The following is an 18,637-nucleotide window of genomic DNA, read 5'->3' on the forward strand; positions in this document are numbered from 1 at the left end:
TTAAATATTAAACGTCTAAACTGCTTGTGTTGTCAAGAATAAAATGTCTTGCTCCAAATGAAGGTTTCCTGTAAGACTGTAGCCTATACTTCATATTAAAATGTCAATCTTTGTTGTCGTGGCTATAGGTAAAATACAATTGATGAACTGACTTTTAAAAAAATATATTATAAATAATTGGAGGAAATCTCGAAACTCACATTATATCTGCTGTGTCCATAAGCGGTTGACTTTGTATAATAGCTAAACAGGCTATAGGTCTACTTGGCTTTTCTTTTCTTTTTTAAACAACAACAAAACAAAATAGATGTGTTTTATTAATCATAAAAAAATTAGGCTTATATTTCAACTTAAAGGCCCATAGTAGATTAATATTAGTGATGAAATGGTTGTAACTGTCATGTATTACTCTCCAATAAACAATGATCTCTCTCTTCTGTTAAGAGGGTCAAGTAGGGGGCATCAATGCATAATGGCTCGATGTCAGATTTCTATAGTCATTGTTCAATTAAACTTTATTTGTGGGTGAAAAAAACGCAAAGCATATTACCCAGACAGGAAATATTGTCTGTTTCAAGATAAAATATTAAATGATCTGAATGTTTAAATATCTTTTTATTTATTTAAAAAAAATATATATTTCCCATTATTTGTAGCCTACTGGGCGACTTGGCATAAGGTTTGCTCCGGTCTCCCTTTCTCTTTTAGGTGCTTGTTACGTCACTGATACTTCGCCCAGAACGGGTTGGGTCCTGATTTGGGTGTCTGAAAGTCAGTGGAGAGAAAAATGGTCAAATCAGAGAGATTTGCACAGGATGTGGTGGGTAAAAAGGCGTTGATTCAAAATAAAAGTACAACATCGTGAGTTCAAAAATTAAATGGTATAACATTTAGCAGAAAAAACTCCAATATAATGCAATATATATAAACACCTCGATGTAAGTTACTGATGGTTAGAATACAAGCTGAAATAAAAACATTTTGTAATAACAGACTGGGAATACGCCTGGAGCCAAATTCCCGCCCCTGACGTTTGGTTTAAATCTGTTAATTGTTAAAGGGATACTTCACCCATTTACATGAAGCTGTGTATCATTAGAAATTTCTCGTCTCAGGGCAAAATGAGGGCTGGATTCACGACCATTCAACACTACTACCATGTTTCTAATGATACACAGCTTCATGTAAATGAGTGAAGTATCCCTTTAAGGCTTGTGCATTTTATTTTGAAGGCAATGACCAGAAGTCTTGTTTTGTCCTGCTGGTTAACTTGACAGCTGTTAGGGAGGCTCCGGAGAAAGTGAGAGACAGAGGACAGAGGGGGATGGCTGAAGGGAAGGAGGAGAGGACGGGGTCAAAAGCGACTTTGGAAACCAGCCTGAGGTCACCTTGATCATCCGGACTGTCAACGCCATTGGTGGAGTTTAGACCAAAGAAATAATACAGCGATCCAGCCGGCCTGCACACAGTCAGTGTCTGATAGAGTCCGTTTCTGACCTGCTCATCCGAGGGACATTCATCAATATCTGGACATTTTCCTCCTGCAGAATAACGGACCTGCACCAGAGTCCTTTTGGCAGAGAGAACACGTTGAATCCGTCTCTGCTGAGTGTGAGTAGGGCTCTGTGCCTGATGTACTTTCCCTGCTTTCACGAATGAATGATTTTAATGGCGATGTCATACAACATAAGGTCAGCTGATCATGATCTGGCACTTATTGTCTGACTATCAGGACACGGTTTATGAGAACCCAGATCCGCATCCGTGACGCGACCCACTGATGCTGACGAAGCCACGCCCTCAGACAGCATTCAAATAACATTGTTTATGCCACATGCATGAATGAACTCTGGCCTATTTACTGCCAGCAGCTGCTAATAGCGTTCACTGAAAGACAGTCCAAATATTGTTGAATGTAGGACAGTCAGTTATTCGTTTGGCTCTCTAATGCAACTGAACTGCTTGACCACCTTTTCTATCAATAATATAAAACACCAACCCTGAAATGTCTCTCTCATCATCAAAGCTACTGAGCAACGATGAAGCTTTTATTGTTCCAATAGGAAAGACATCCTAAGGTTGTGGTGTTGCCACACAGAGAAGCTACCTATATGCTTGTTTGGCCTTGCTTGTATAATTTCAGCTACAAACAGGTGTGATGTCAGGTGTCCTCACCCGTCCATCACCAGGTGTCTGTAATCTACGAAAGACAAAAGCGCATATGCACACAAACGTGTTCTTTGTTTCTATTTATATCCTGCCACAAGGTGCTTTTCTAGCTGTTTCATCCGGCACCTACTTGAAATTCATGATCCAGGTTTGCAATACGTTTACTAGCTGAGTTTTTTCCCCCCCTCCTCATGAGACAGACACAATGAGCCCTGCAGAATAAAGACTATGGTGCAAGGTCGCTTTGCAGGAACACTGCTGTGTTTACTTTGAAATCTGCTATTACTAGACTACTTCAGCCGTTTCTGCTGTGGGAAGGGCTCTCTGAGTTTATGCATTGTCAGGAGATGATGTGTTACCTAGTAGTTTAACAGTTTGTTCCCCTTTGTCAACCATCCATGTTAGCTGCATTGTAGAATTGGATAGAACAATTTGACCCCTAACACTGATTGTGTTGTAGTTTTAACTGTGCCTGAAGAAATCTCATGTATAAGAGGAACAAAAGAAAATCCATCCAGTTCATGGATCAGTTAAGACAAACACTTTTATTTTATCATGTGAATATTAAGAGATGCACTTAATCCCCATATGCCTAATTTATAATTTCCCAGCAGTGGAAAGTGATTCTGCAGAAGCTCTGCTTAGATTTATTCAGCATGCTGGCAGACAACAGAGTGCAGACTCAGCAGCACTTGAAGTTAAAGACTCTGTAGGGATCGTGGGAGCACGCTGATTTGTTTTTCTCTTCTTCTCTCCTCCTCTCCAGGTTGCTGTGTCGTCTTGTTCCTCATCTGACCGGTGGGTCTGCAAACCTAGGAGAGCTCCAGCTCCGAAGGCCCATGGCCACCATTTCTCCCCTCCATTGAGAAGTTAGCCAAGCTGGCCTCCCCGGCCCCCTCCCTACCCCCCGACCCAGAACTGGAACCGGACCCAGACCCAGACTCTGACCAGCACAACACGAAAGAGGAGCAGTATGTGAGCGTCGGGGAGCTTCAGCTTGGCACACATCTGGCACCCGACTGCAGGGACGCCGAGACCATCACAGGTAGATATCAGGGTCAAACTTTTTGGCGTAAAGAAAACATAGTTAGGGTTAAGGGTCTTATAAAGTATATAGCCCTTAGTTAACTGGTAGTATTTAAAAGAGAAAATATTAAAGAAAAGAACGTACCTGTGTGTTTTGCTTTAGTTAATTAAGATTTCTCTGTAGAAATACTGGCGTAAACAAATCCTCTGATTGGCGACACTTTAATTTTTCTTTTCCATTATTCAGCCATGTGAGACTGAACATAATATCAGGCAGCATTTGACTTCAAAGCTGCAGTATATTCACTTCCATGTCCTGTTCAGATGTGTGCAACAGTACTGACCTGCCGGAGTTTGAGATCATCAGTCTTCTGGAGGAGCAGTTGCCGGTGTATCGGTTGCGAGCTGACACCGTTTACGGCTATGACAACGATGACTGGCTGCACACGCCCCTCGTTGCTCCAGACACCAGGTTTGACCTGACCACTGAGCAGATCGAAGAGACCCTCAAATATTTCTGTAAGTCTCCACAGAGTGCATTCTCAGCAGTGACATTCGATCATATGTGACAGAACATAATATGTATGTTTACCCACTTAGCTACATGATGCGTTTATCTAGTGCCTCCCTGTTAATGTTTGTTTGAATTGTTCTACTCTTAAACACATAAGGTTTTCTGTCATATCGACAGTCACCTTTTAGAAGAGATAAGGAGTTCAGTAGTGGTCTGAAGGTTAGTTGTTGACTGTAGGGGTTAGTGATATACTGTGACTGCCTGTATTTATGCTTATTGTTGGAGGAAATGCCTCATGGTAGTGATTATTATTGTCATCATACTGATCATAATTGATGCTTAGTAAATTATAATACATTTTCATGTACTTTAATAAATCTGTGATCCATCATAAGGGATGAGAAGTTACGACGCTAAAATGAAGACAATGACAAGCGACATCATTCTGTTTTAAAAAAGGGAACTTTGTGGTTTTAAACCCACAAAGAATTAAAAGTAAGAACCAGTTAAGTACAAGACACTGACATGATTTGATCTCCGAGATCAAAGTAAAGAGTGACATCACAGATTTTGATAGTGTATGGTTATTGTGCTAGTCGGCCTTGGAAACTCAAGTTCTCTGATAATAAAGGTCGTTCTTGCTCTTATCCCACCATTTCACCATTATTGTGTTTACTCTGTATGAATACAGAGGGGGGCAGCAGAGACTTCTTATATAATAAGGTTATCACAAAACTACAAGGTATTAAAATTACCACCTGTCTGAGGTTACAGCATCTCTCCAAAAGAAGCCATTTGTTTAGCATTAGGTTTTTTTTACATTGTATGTGCCACTTAATAGATACTTAATAAGTTCTGTTGGAGTTGAGTCAAAAACATTTTTTATAATCTTGGTCAGTATTAGTTTGACTTTTCCCACTTTTCAAGTTTTCCTTTTCAATGCCTTTGTAGAGCAGCAGTTGTAGCCTCCCTCCACAGGGTGGAGCCCTCTCTCAAAAACTGCATTATTAGTTATGAGTTATTGTTTGTGAGTTATTGTTTGTGAGTACTACACTGTGAACTTTTCAGGTGTAAAGGTTTTTGGGCCTGCCGTTTGTGCTGTTTAAATGAACAGTCTTGCTGTCTCTGGATGGTAAATGGACGCATGCTTGTTTTTCTAGTTCTAGTTTTTCTAGTCTACTGACGACTCAAAGCGCTTTTACACTGCAGCTCACACCTACCCATTCACACCCAGTCACACACTGACGGTAGTGTGTGCTATGTGGGGAGACCATAACATGTAATTAATCCCATTTGTATGCTGTCAAACGGGTGAGCAGGGGAGTAAATATCTTGCCAAGGACACGTTAGACATGTTGCTGCAGCAGCTGGGGATCAAACCCCCAACCTTTTGGTTGAGAGGCGACTCTACGACTCTACCATTAAGACATTTAAAGACACTACATTTCAAGTTAAGTCTTATTTCCCCCTCTGTATTGTATATACCTCTGATAGTGCCTTAAATGCTAACGCAGAATCAGTTTAGGCATCGGAAAGTAAGCGTGTCATTACGCTGTTTAGATTCCAAACTTTTATTAGGCCCCGCCCCCACCTCCCCAAAAAATGATCATGGTGACAATTAAAAACCACATCAGTGTTATCAATATCACTATATTGTAAATCAGATTTTTCACTGATTGTATGTATTCATTCATTGAGGCTGTCATTTGCAGATATTAGTTACTGGGAGGAAAACCTTGTATCAGAACACTTCTATCGATGTTAAAGACAGCGTGGTTCTGAGCATATTGTATTTGTTTTTTTCTCTGTGTCTTCATTATGAATGTGCCTTTGTCACAGTCAACCAGTCCTTCTTGTTACATTTGTTACAAGCGTTGCACTGTTGAATCTATGAGGTTGAGAGGAAGTGTAATTCCACGAAGTTTAATAATTGGTTCCCAATCTATTGTGTTCCATTATTCAGCCGAACAAAAGTCAATAGTAAAAATGCACGAGCTGTTTGTGAGAGCGTGTCACAACTGTTGCTGGAGGCCGGTAGTTGATTGCAGCATTGCATCGAGCCAAACACAGATGTTGTGTTGAAATGAAGGTGAATCCGCTCGAGGGTCATCAGAGTCATGATGGCAGCCTCCACTCACAGCTGATTGACAGGAGATCAGATGCACTTAGCTTTTTGTGAGAGTTCTGTTTTTTATAAACTAAGAAGAAAGTCCACACAGAAAGCTCTGATTGGCTCCTTCTTCAACCATGCATCCAAATCAAAACACACACTCTCTCTCCTCCCTCCGCCTCCCTCACTTTCACTCACAGGGGCTTCCATGTGGGCGGAGGGTAATTCAGTGTTCTGGGCTGTTATACAGTAGATGAGCAGTGGGAGGGAGAGAGGGAAAGGGAATGGCTCAGAGTTTGGTTTCACTCTGTCGATTATTGTGGAGCTTGGGAAGGAGATGGACGGCAAGAGTGGGACGGAGAGAGTAATAATGGATGAGTGTGAGCAGTTTTACAAGAAAGGTAAAGAAAAAGTGTTTGATAATTGAGAGAACATCGTATTTAATGTGATTTGTTTTCTCACATTTCATTGCACAGTAGACTAAAGTGCATGTAAACTTTAACTGCTTTGGATATATTTGTAAATGACGGCAACAAATGGAAACTAAACAGTGTTGTCATCTCTTAACGACTGCCTGCAACATTAAAACAGCATTGTGAAACTCTTTTTTTTTTTTTTTTGGAAACTGAAAAACTGTGGGTTTTTGGGGGTAATTTTCAAACACTTGGAACAATTCTTTGGCTTTGTCCTCGTTAAGAGGGAGCCTGCTGATTTTGAATCAGCTCTATTTTGACATGTCAGTCCGTACAGCATACGTATACCCATACAGAGTCACACACACACACACACACACACACACACACACACACACAGTCCTTTAATATTCCTGAGTGGGTCTGATGCTGTTGTTTTTATGTTATTTGTTTGCAAAGGCTGAACTAAAAGTTGCGTGAATGATACAGAAGTTTAATTGTTTCGTGCAGTTTGTAACTGCTGACAGGATTACAGAGGCTTGCACAATGTATTCAATAACTTTGTGCAGAATGATATTGATTAAAGCTCTGAAGTCAATGAGAGCCTCAGGGTATCTGAACTCACATTCGGTGTGCCATGGAAAACAATTACTGCTCTATAATACACTAACATTTAATCAATGAGGATGGAAGTGTTACAACCTTAAAATGACCCATCTATCACCTCTGGGAGGTTGACTTTTTAAAACCTTTGTTGCATAATGTTACTGCGTGCGTGCCATCAGACATTCATTACAGTAGATGATTGTGTATCGCATCAGAAGGGAAGAGGAGATGATGGGTCCTTTGCAGCAGAAAAGAGAAAAGTCCTGCTGTTGTCATACAGTTACTCGTTGCCGATGTTGCCCTAACACATTCTTCTTTCCTTCTTTTCCACTTGTCCTTACTTTCGACAGTGCTATGTGCAGACAGAGTGGGCCAGATGACGAAGACCTACAATGACATCGATGCTGTCACACGCCTGTTGGAGGAGGTGAGAGCGTCTGTTTTCCTCTGTTCGTCAAAATGTAATTCAGTGCAGCAGCAGGAAGGACTTAAGTCATCTAAATCATAAAACGTGGGTAACTCAGAGAAGATGTTGGAATGTAGATATGCAAAAATATCACGTCTGTTGTTTAAATTGTTTCGGATTTCTTTCCCTAAAAAAGAAAATGATCAATGTAGCACAAATACACAAAGAAGTGTGTGGAATCTGCGTCGAAATGTATCAACAGTAGCTTATCCTCCACCAACACTGGGAACCAAATGAAGATTATTTTGTATAAATGCTCAACCCGTCATTCATCTCTTCACTCCTCTTCTCTTCCTGATGTCCAACTAACAGAAAGAGAGAGATTTGGAGTTGGCTGCAAGAATCGGCCAATCTCTTCTTAAGAAGAACCGAACTCTGACCGAGCAGAACGACTATCTGGAGGAACGAGTTGGACAAATCACAGAGGAGGTTGGCTGATGACATGCACACACATATACACACACACACACACACACACACACACACACACACACACACACATATATACACACTTTCACTGTCTCACAGTCATTTCACGTCGACAGAGTTTGCTCAGCTTCATCCATAATATCAACCGTTTTCCTTCAGTTAAAGTTGGGAAAAACTGATAAAGAGAAAAAAAATATCAAAAAATATCCACTTCATTATTTTGTCATGTTTAGCCCCTATGGAAAAATGAATCTCCCAAACCATAATTTTTGGGGGTCTTTGAAGGTCTACCAGATTCTACAATGAAATACAACATAAAATTGAAAATGATTTTGCAGCACAGCTGCCCCTCGTGCAAGCATACATACAACAAACATTCATAAAGAGTAACAAAAGCATTGAACGTTATCCGTGGTCTTCCAGGTGGCCCAGCTGCATCATGAGCTGAACTTGAAGGATGAGCTTCTGCAGTTTTACACCAACGCAGCTGAGGAGAGTGAGGATGAGTCCGGCAGCTCTCCAACGTTAGTTTGCTCTTTTTTGTTCATTCATTTTTCTCCTTATCTATATATCCTTTTGAATGTATATTTTGTCAGAAATGCCAATATCAAGCATAAAATCGAACAATTATCGTAACATACAAGTTATGTATCAATGTGATTAACTATTATGGAGAAAAGGAAAGTACAAGTTGACAGTCTAATAATGAGTTTCATGCGTCTTTTATTTTTTCTGTCTTTAGGGGCAAGAGAAGTAAAGTTGAAAGCGCTGCAGGAGGCTTCTTGAGTGACACTCTACAGAGAAAACTCAAAGATCTGGAAGAGGAGAACCTGTCGCTCCGCTCAGAGGTATCTCCTCATCCGAAACACCAAACACGTGTGGGTAATGGAAGAGCATTGATTTGTTGGGCTGTCGTTCTTAATCATGGCTGTGTACACCTAGGCGCACCACCTGAAGTCAGAGACTGAAACATATGAGGAGAAGGAGCAGCAGCTTGTCAACGACTGTGTGAAAGAACTTAGTGAGTCTTGCCTCTCAATGCTTGTGATATTGTTTATGAGCGTGTTGAAAATGAATCTCTGTATACATGGAACATTTTCTTTTTTCTTTCTGCACCTGTGTTCACCTTGTCTTCTGTTTTCATGGTTTACAGTGTTTCCATTTTTTCGGTAAATATCCCTCTCTCTCTCCTTTCCGTCCTTATCAGGATTGTCGAGTCTTCAGATCTCTGTCATAGCCGAGGAACTAGCCCGAAAAACTGAAGATGCATCCCGACAGCAGGAAGAGATCACACACCTCTTGTCCCAGATAGTAGACCTGCAAAAGAAAGCCAAATCTGTATGTGCACATTAACCCATTTGAACTTAACAGGGATTTTTCTTTTTGCCCTTTTCCTCATGCAAACTTGTGTTTTTCTAGTATGCAGTAGAAAATGAGGAACTTTCTCAACACCTGCTGGCAGCTAAAGATGCCCAAAGGCAGCTTACCGAAGAGGTAACTTCTTTAGGATTGCTCTTTTTTTTGACAAGCAGAAACCAAGCTGTTTGATTTTAATTATTCTATAAACGATTTCACCGAAACAGCTCCAAGAGCTGGAGGAGAAGTATTCAGAATGCATAGAGATGCTGCATGAAGCCCAGGAGGAGCTGAAGAACCTGAGGAACAGAAACTATCCTGCAGGAACTCCTCGACGCTTCCATCCTCTGGGGCTTTACCCAATGGTGAGGGAGTGTATGTGTGTGTTTTTTTTTTTTGGTTATCCGTGTGTGTGTGTCTTTGTGTGTACTTGATCCATTCCTTTACCAGTGTTTTTGTTTGGCAGGATTCTCTGGCAGCTGAGATTGAGGGAACAATGAGGAAGGAGTTGAGTCTAGATGACCCCGAGTGTGAGGAGCAGAAGTATGTATGAACTAACAATCAAACAAATGGATGTGATTTATTTTACAGATCCAGACTTTTCCAAATGTTGTATCTCAAAAACATTTAAATAAAAGGCTGTAACATTTACATTCAGCATTGCTCCCAGCATTTTTTGGAAGATTGGCATTACTGTATATATTATGTACAGATCATTGGCTGTCTGTAAGAGGTCAAAACATACAAAAGTGGCTTTAAAATTAACCTTAAACCTGCGGTCTTTTAAATGGCCTGCAGGAGGTGAGTTAGCTGGATCCGTAAAGAAGTCAGCTTGTAAGAGACTTTTTTCAGCTATTTTTCTCCTCATTAAACATTTTTCTTTTATTTATTGTCTCTATTTCCAAGCCTTCTTCACCGCACATAGTCTAGTTTTTAATAGTGATAATTGCATCTGATGATTTAAAAGGTTAGCAAATGTTTGAAAGCTAATGCCTTGGACTATGATTGAACAGAAGATTTTAGCTGTTTGTCAATATAGTGATTGTGAGCAAGCATGTTAGCATTTGGTTCGCATCAACACCCTACAGCAGCCTCACTCCTCCCTCCTATCTAGTTAAAGCTAACACAGCCTGTACTTTGATTCAGTGTCAAAAGCACAAACACAAGTTTAAATCACTTTATGCAACTGAAGGCAATCACTGCTAGCTAGCTGCAAAACAACTGTTCCATGAAACCAAAATCACTGGCTGATGTAAAAACGCTAAGCTAAAAATCAATTAAATTGAATAAATCAAGCAAAAAGGAAAAGCAATTAATTGCTAAGAGTCTTGATTATGCTAATGTTTATTGTTTACAGAGATAGCTAAGGTATGCTATTGATAGTCTGCATGTTGAAATATGGGCAGACTGCGCCAGAAAGTGCTGCGTGTAATAATGACACTTTTGGTTCTTTGGACATTAAACCTGGCCATTAAATAACTCAACTAATGTGTTTAATATTATCAAGTAATACAGAATGGGCTAATACTCTCGTGTCTGGTTGTGTGCAGAAGCCATAGGAAGCGTGTTTTCGAGACTGTTAAGACCGTCAACCAAACGGTCCGTCAACGTTCTCTGACTCCAACAAACTCCAACATCCCTGGCTCCAATCAGTCTCTGTCTACCCGTACATCACCCCAATCCAGCGGCCTCTCCACTCCTCATTCCAGCATCTATGGATGTGACATCAGTGGGGACAGTGTTGCCCTTGACAACAGAACGCAGAGCATGCTGATGGAGACGGCATCCAACCAGGATAAGTAAGGAGGAAATAACTTTATTAAATGAATTAACTTAGTTTATTAACTCAGACATCTGCATGAATCAAAGAGTAAAAAGTACTTTTGTATTTGGCTGTTTGACTTGAGCTGAATCTTGTGGATTTGTCAAATATAACTGATGTAAGTTAACAAAAACATTACCACACACACACAGATTTAGTTTTTTAAAAGAATTATGAACTTAAAAAAAAACGTTCCTTGAATTCTAAAGCTCAGAGAGCCGAGACAAGAAGGCCACTGGAGCTGAGGACCTGCGGCTGGCCCTGCGCCGCCTGTCTCTGCGTCGACAGAACAACTTGAGCGAGAGGCGCTTCTTCGAAGAGGAGAGGGATCGTAGACGGGGAGGAAGTGGAGGTCTAAATGAGGCCATGGGACATGAGAGTGTCATGACGCCCTCAGAAAGCATTATGTCCCTAGGGAACATCCATGTTTGGGCCTCACGTGGGCCCTACCTCCCTGACAAACTCCAGATCGTCAAACCGCTTGAAGGTGAGGACGAAATCGAGAGTGGGCAGACCTGCAAGCCGGGGAGAAAGTGGGAGGGTGAAAGACACAGAGGAGTGGCGTTAAAGAAAGGGAATAAGCACGGCTTGGGGACCGAGGGGGAGAGGAGGCGGGAGAGGAGGCTTGGGCGGACTCTAGAGGGGGACCGAGAGCGAGGCTTGGGATGGGCGAGGAAGACAGGAGCGGGGATAGAAAGGGAGAGAGGAAGGAGGTGGGCCAGAGACAGAGCTGGCAGTAAAAAGATGAAAGCAGCAATGGAGAGGAGAGAGAGGCCTCTGTCACTAATGCTTTTTAACTCTTTCTGGTCCTTGATGCACCATCACAAGTCGGGCAGTTTTGCATCCCCACACAGTTATTACAAAGACACACAGCCCAGGGAATGGTTATAGATATAAATTCATCTGATACACAAAGAGAAGGAAAACGGGGAGGATGCATTCACATTTCATAGTAATTGACGTAGAACATGGATGTACATGACTGCTGTCTTGTTAACAATCCAGTGAGTGTGATTAAACTGTTTTTGAAGAGGAAGCGATGTGACATCACAAACTGGGGATTAGCCAGAAGTGTAACCTTCAGCGTAAGGGACAGCAAAACTTTATTATTCCTCATGTGATTAAGTGTTTACTCAACCTTTATGCTGACCTGTGCTGTCCTCTGCTATTAACAAATTATTGTTTTTTTTGTCTCATTTTATTTATAAAAAACGTGCCATTTTTATGTTTACATACATTTATTTAAATACTGTCTTCACCTTCTCATTAGAACATCTATAATCCTGTTTACATTCATTTTCACTTTTTATTTTCATTCATTATTTCTATTGTTTGAGATCATGTCTTTGTTCTGTCACTTCTTACTTTCTCTGTTTCAATTTAATGTAGTGACTAATAAAAAAAAACTTTTCTCATTCTTCTTGCTCCTCCATTTCATTTTTATCGTCCCTGTCTTCTTTCTATCATCTTTAACCGTCCTTGTATATCAGTCTGTAAACACAGACTGTATATGAGTGAGGCTCTCATGTTCTCTTGTTTTACCTCACTTTCTTGTTTGTCCATCTTTGTCTGACTCATTATTTATTGTTAGTTGAATACGTTCAACTTGTTTTCTTGCCCTGGCTTTGTCACAAAATCTGCAAAGACAATCATATACTGGTGGTGAATTTAACATGTCGTGTTACTATGTGACATCTGATCCAGCTGTCAATTTGTCCCAGCACTACCATAAAAAAAAATGATTTGGTTATAATGGTTTATTATAGATGACAAATAAAACATATTTGACCTATGACAGCTACAGCAGCTGTCTTTAAAGGATGGCTTCATATTGACAATGTTTGCTGAAGCTAAAAGAAGCAGTTACATATCAAAGATTGAGAGAGTTTACTTATTTGTGTGTGTGAATACATTGCAGTTCTACTCTTTTCTCTTCTCCAGGCTCTGCAACTCTGCATCACTGGCAGCAGTTAGCGCAGCCTCACCTCGGTGTCATTCTGGATGCCCGGCCCGGAGTTGTGCCGAAGGGCTACAGACCCCTTGAACTAGAGTTGGAACAGGTGTGTAAGTGTGAGAGGTTTTTTTCATTGTTTCTGGAACAGAATGAATACCAATGCCTCCGTATGACCGAGAAGAGCAAATGAACATCAGCGAAACCTGTTTTTATTTCTTCATAGTAACTTTAAATGTCTAAAACCATGAAGGGGATAGGTGTCAGGTAAGGTGATTGAAAACCTGTGCTACTGAAAATTTCCTTTTCTTTTTTTTCTTTGTTTTTTGTGTTTTCCGTTAAAAAGATTCACAGTGATATAGTTGACTGTTGAAAGATCAGGAAGAAATGTGTTATTAGAAAACACTTCTTATGCATATTATGCATATTATGCAGGACAAGATCAACAAAGACCTGTAAACCACGTCTACACAAATTCCTCACAGGATGTGTTGAGTGTTTTTAGGGTTTATTCGTGGACTTTTTTGCCTTTATTATTTCGAGACAGGGCAATAGATAGAGTCAGAAATCAGGGAGAGAGAGAGGGGGGGGAAAGGAACCACAGGTCACACCCAAACAAAGACCACCCCCTTAGAGGTCCACAGCCTCTACAGTGCCTTACTGTCAGGTTAATGGGACCATATTTAGAACATTGTTATGTACATGCAATTACATTTTGTGTTTCCCAGTTTACAACTTTTATTACTGCAGGCATACGTACTTAAATAACTTTTATTTGTTTATATCTGTTTACTTTAATTCAACTTCAAGAAAATGATCATTGATGATCAATGGTATGTTTTGGCTTATTGCTTGCAAAGTCCTCCTTCTCAGTCCCTTTTGTCAATATGAACATTGGTAACAGACAGACAGACAGACAGACAGACAGACAGACAGACAGACAGACAGACAGACAGACAGACAGACAGACAGACAGACAGACAGACAGACACACAGACAGACAGACAGACAGACAGACAGACAGACAGACAGACAGACAGACAGACAGACAGACAGACAGACAGACAGACAGATAGATGCTTTATTGATCCCGAGTCAAATTCAAGACCGGTAGTTTAAGAGCAGTAGTTTTATGGTAACACTAAATCCACATGCATGCACCTGGAGAGAACTGAACTCATCCTTCTGTGCTGTGTTGGGTTGTGTACAGGTTTATCCATGGGGGGGCTTAGAGGAGGAGGATGAACCAGGGGAGCAATACTTCCAGAATCTACCCACCTCCTCTGCGACAGCCTCACCGGCCGTGGTACCAACATCCAGCACCAGTGACCCCAACCTCGAACCGCTTCCGCCGAGCCTCGCTCCACCTTCTCCACCCTCTCCATCTCCATCACCACATCTCAGCAACACTGACGTCATTGGTAAGACGAATGAAGTATTTACATGCTGTACTTACTACTGAACCTTTTTTACTATTGAACACCTGCTGAGTGCTGTTCTTGCTTAGTGACTGTCTGTGTGTGTGTGCCGCCTGCAGCTGCATATTACCCAGGTAAATCCATGGCTCATACCAGCTCTACCTACACCTTCACAACCTGTCGGATCCTCCATCCAACTGATGAGCTGACGCGGGTCACACCAAGGTCAGCAGCACAGAAGTGTTGTTCAAAATAAATCATATGTATTTAAACAAAGATTTATTTTTGGTAAATATGTTAGATATCTGTTGCTTTTGGAATCTGACAGCCTGCTTGATGTGAACTTACTGTGTATTAGACTTTGTCCCAATGGATTTACAGTACAGAATTCAAACAACAGTGAAGTTTGATTAAGTAGTAATAGTCAGTCCAGTTTCTACTAGATTTAAAATCACCTACATTTAGAACAGATGTTTCTGAAATCAGAAAGTAGAATCATCCCTTCCATTATTTAAATGTATCTTTTTTGTCTTGGTGTAAATCTCCTCTTCAGTCTCAACCCAGTGGCATCCTCGTCCTCTTGTGTGATGACCAGCACTCTGTTGGGCACTCCAGCTGCTACACCTTGCACACCCCGCAGGCTCGGTCTCAGGCCCTCTGAATCCTCAACTAACCTCAGGCATGGTTCTTCCGTCTTTTTGAATCAGTTGTCAGATTCTCAAAGAAAGCTTATGACTCTCTATTATACCGATTTTGTTGTAAGTTTTTAAAAAGAGCAATTCAAAGTTGCCTTTGTGCGATTTCAATTCTTTCTGGAGTTTGCTACAAACGGCAATGACAAGCATAGGAAAGTATTTTGTTATAATGTTATTTTTATGGTGTGACTTTAAATGGTTCCGATGAGTAAGGTTGTTCACCTGCTTTTTGTAAAGCGTCTTGAATTGGCGCTACAGAAATAAAGATTGACTTATTGAATGGTTGTTTTTTGCAGAGATGCAACACGCACCACCAGCACTTCCCTGGGGTTAGTGCGCCTTCTCCAGGAGAGAGGGATCTCAGCTGCAATGTATCACCAGAGCCTGAGTCTGGAGTATGGTCAAGGCAATGGAGGGGTCTTACTCAGCACCTCCATTGCCCCCAACAGACCACCAAACCCTGACCCTAGTCTGCGCCCCTCTACACCTCCCAACTCGCCTACAGGGGAAGGAGTGTCAGCTGCATCAACCCAGGCAGGATTTGACTTCAAGAGCCCATCCTATGACAACTTCTTGGCCTCCAAACCTGCCCGATCGATACTCAAGGAAGTGACAGGCAGGATGAGGGGCAGGCAGAGAGGAAGGGATTGCGAAAGCCAGACGGACGTAAGCGTGACCATCCACAAACTCAACTTGCTGGACAAGGTGAAGCGATTGGGTGTAGCTGGAGCTCAAGGAGGGAGAGCAGTGAGTCCAAGCCCCATCCTGGGGCCCTTGGGTGGGCTTCGCAGATCCGGCTCCCCTTTTGGGCCTGATGGAATAAGAAGGAACCGGAGTTATCCAGCCATGGTTGGTGCCAGCATGGCAATGAAAGCCCCAGCACCCCAGGAATAGTCTGGACTAGCCCAGGAGAATCCAGGCAGGACCAAGAGAGATCAGACTGACACTGTTCATACTGTACATCTGACAACAACATGTCACACTACTGACCAGCGTTTCATATGGTTCCAAAAAGACACTATCCACTATTTAGTGCTTTAACGTAGTGACTCACTCTTAAATTACGAGCAAAATAATGAGTTCAACTCAAATACAAAACCTGTTGGTATGTAGCATTCAAATAGTTTGGTTTTATGTGCCCATGTTTTCAGATATGAAATTGATTAATTTAGCAAAATGCCACTTCAAAGAGGGAACATCCTAGCCTTTCTCTGTTCTCTGCACATGAAATAAGAGTTATACAATTTATCAATCAAACTTTATTTATACAGCACCTTTCAGGCAAATTCAAACTTTCAAATTTCTAAAACGTCTGGTGCAGTCCAGGAAGGGTAACAGTAAATCAACCAGAAACTGCAAATTCAAATTGCTATGATATGTTACTGTGTTGATATGGTTCAGCCACAATATATACAACATTTTAGTAAGCTTCAGTGGAGGTCTTTGGTATATTTAGAGTTCCTGTTTGGTAAAACATTTTTAAGCGTGGATTAGAGCGAGGCTGTATACCCTGTCTAAGTCTTAATGCTTAACTAAGTCTTTGATGCACTTTAATTTGAAGGCCAATTAGGCCATCTGTGATAACAACTAAGGAGGCTAAGAAATGAAGAAAGTGTCCATGTTGAAAATGTACCCACAACACCTTTGGTACCTTGTTGTTATTAGCAAGCTGATCATAGGATTTAGCTATACCACTTGTAGAGCCATCATATACTTGTTGGTCATTTTCAGCACAGGAATCATAACATGTGGGCACATAACACCAGTTAAATATCTTTTAATTTTATTAGGGGGTGGGGGGGACTCAAACTTCCCATTGTTTAATGAAAATGCAGTCTGGTAAAAAAAAAAAAAAAAAATCCGGAAAAAATGATCCCACTGCTGTACACGCACATCCCTGCTTTGGAGACTGATTCTGCTGGTTAGATGTAGTACTCCCACTCTTGTCTTTTTGGAAACACATCCATAAGATCCCCCACGCACCCAGAAATACACTGACATACTCTGTAATCTGCCACTGCTCTAGCTGGCTATTTGTAATCACTGTATCACTTAATAATGCCTTTATTCTGCTCTCATATTGAATAAGCAAAGATCCTCTTTTATGAAAAAAAATTAATAATAAATTTTAAAAAAAAGTACATTAAAACATCCTTACCCTCACTCTTTTCCCTCAATACAATCCTTAGCTAAATAAATTCCTTCTAAAGTGATTAGCTGTGAATTGACAAGTCACTTTCAACAAATCATTGAAGGATTTTATGTCAATATTAAGTTACTTCGGTTAAGTTTATAATTGGCCATTAGATAAGGAAGTTGATGAGGCTTCCAGTGAACTGGACGGATCAATACGCTGAAGCCACAGCTCACAGAGAGTGAGGAGAGAAGGATGAGTAATGAGAGTGTTGCTAATCAGTTGTCATGGTCAGAAGCTTTCAGAGAAATGAAGCAATATAGTGCCTCGACCATCTGTGTTTGAAGATTCCTTTTCTTCAAGTTAATGGTTTCGGGTGTGAAGAGCTGTCAGTCATTTTTTGCACTGTCATTTATTTATTTATAAAAATCCTATGAATTGAACTTACAAAATGATGTCATACATGTGTTCACTGTATACAGAGGTCATTTTCACAAAATCGTCGGCAATGACATGCTTCAAAAGCATAACCAAGAACAGCATTACTATAAGTATTGGGAAAAGCATGTGTTGAAGGCTTTTCAAATAAACAATACATTAAACTGTTGTTTTTTTTGTCTCTGTGTTTTTCCCCTCTAAATTAAATCATGACTCACTGAAGTCTCGAGCACTCATGAAATGAAGAGTCCAAGACAGAAAATCATTATTAACCCTCCTCCAGCAGATGGTGCTCATGAATAACTCAGCCCAGACAATAGTCAGTATGTGAAGTACTTTGCTGTTTAATCTGTCTGTCCACATTGGGAGAATCCATGACCCATTCACCATCTGTATCTCATGTGCTATGATGAGGGTAGCATGACCCAAAAATGCCCCCTCTGGCAGTTGGGCAGTCTACTTCGAAGGAAGAAATCTACCTCTGAAATGTCAGTGACGTCTTATGGACATAATATGGTGTGTGTGTGTGTGTGTGTGTGTGTGTGTAGGTGTGAGGAACATGATGTCCATTGTTGTGTTTGTGTAGGTCATTCTAGATGTGTTTATTCTCTGATGGGCCCACTGCCCAACAGAACTGTAGTGTTGCTTAATATATATAAAATACTACAGTTCTGTTGGGCAGTGGGGGTCATCCTGACAATTTTTTTTTATCAAACGAGTTGCAAAATGAATAGAAAATATAGTCAAGACATTGACAATGTTAGAAATAATGATTATTTGAAATAATAATTTTCTCCCTCAAACTTTGCTTTCGTTGAAAAATGCTCCATTTGCAGCAACGACAGCTTTGCCGACCTCTGGCATTCCGACTATTAATTTGCTGAGATAATCTGGAGAAATTTCACCCCATGATTCCAGAAGCCCCTCCCACAAGTTGGATTGGCTTGTTGGGTACTTCTTGTGTAATTTACGGTCAAGCAGCTCCCACAACAGCTCAATAGGGTTGAGATCTGGTGACTGCGCTGGCCACTCCATAATAGATAGAATATCAGCTGCCTGCTTCTTCCCTAAATAGTTCTGACATAATTGG

At 40.9% G+C, this 18,637-nt stretch overlaps 1 protein-coding gene across 1 annotated transcript; it reads left to right on the plus strand.

Annotated features, from left to right (window-relative positions):
* Positions 1-2,986: 2,986 nt before the first annotated feature.
* Positions 2,987-17,716, plus strand: trak1b (trafficking protein, kinesin binding 1b). The gene is made up of 18 exons (XM_079367605.1): positions 2,987-3,214; positions 3,520-3,714; positions 7,189-7,265; positions 7,617-7,733; positions 8,157-8,257; positions 8,476-8,581; positions 8,676-8,754; positions 8,941-9,071; positions 9,153-9,227; positions 9,317-9,454; positions 9,556-9,632; positions 10,640-10,888; positions 11,121-11,398; positions 12,853-12,971; positions 14,073-14,283; positions 14,400-14,505; positions 14,834-14,959; positions 15,272-17,716. The coding sequence occupies exons 3-18, from the start codon at positions 7,215-7,217 to the stop codon at positions 15,867-15,869; spliced, it is 2,562 nt and encodes an 853-aa protein (XP_079223731.1). The 5' UTR covers positions 2,987-3,214; positions 3,520-3,714; positions 7,189-7,214; the 3' UTR covers positions 15,870-17,716.
* The last annotated feature ends 921 nt before the right edge of the window (positions 17,717-18,637 follow it).

This window comes from Symphodus melops, assembly GCF_947650265.1.
Source record: "Symphodus melops genome assembly, chromosome: 18".
Taxonomy (NCBI): Eukaryota; Metazoa; Chordata; class Actinopteri; order Labriformes; family Labridae; genus Symphodus; species Symphodus melops.

What these genes read in the sequence shown, in the direction of transcription:
- trak1b (XM_079367605.1), top strand. Translation starts at nt 7,215, where the DNA reads ATGACGAAGACCTACAATGACATCGATGCTGTCACACGCCTGTTGGAG. An exon ending in AAAGGCAGCTTACCGAAGAG is followed by an intron (nt 9,228 to 9,316) that starts GTAACTTCTTTA and finishes TCACCGAAACAG; the next exon opens with CTCCAAGAGCTGGAGGAGAA. An exon ending in CCCGAGTGTGAGGAGCAGAA is followed by an intron (nt 9,633 to 10,639) that starts GTATGTATGAAC and finishes GGTTGTGTGCAG; the next exon opens with AAGCCATAGGAAGCGTGTTT.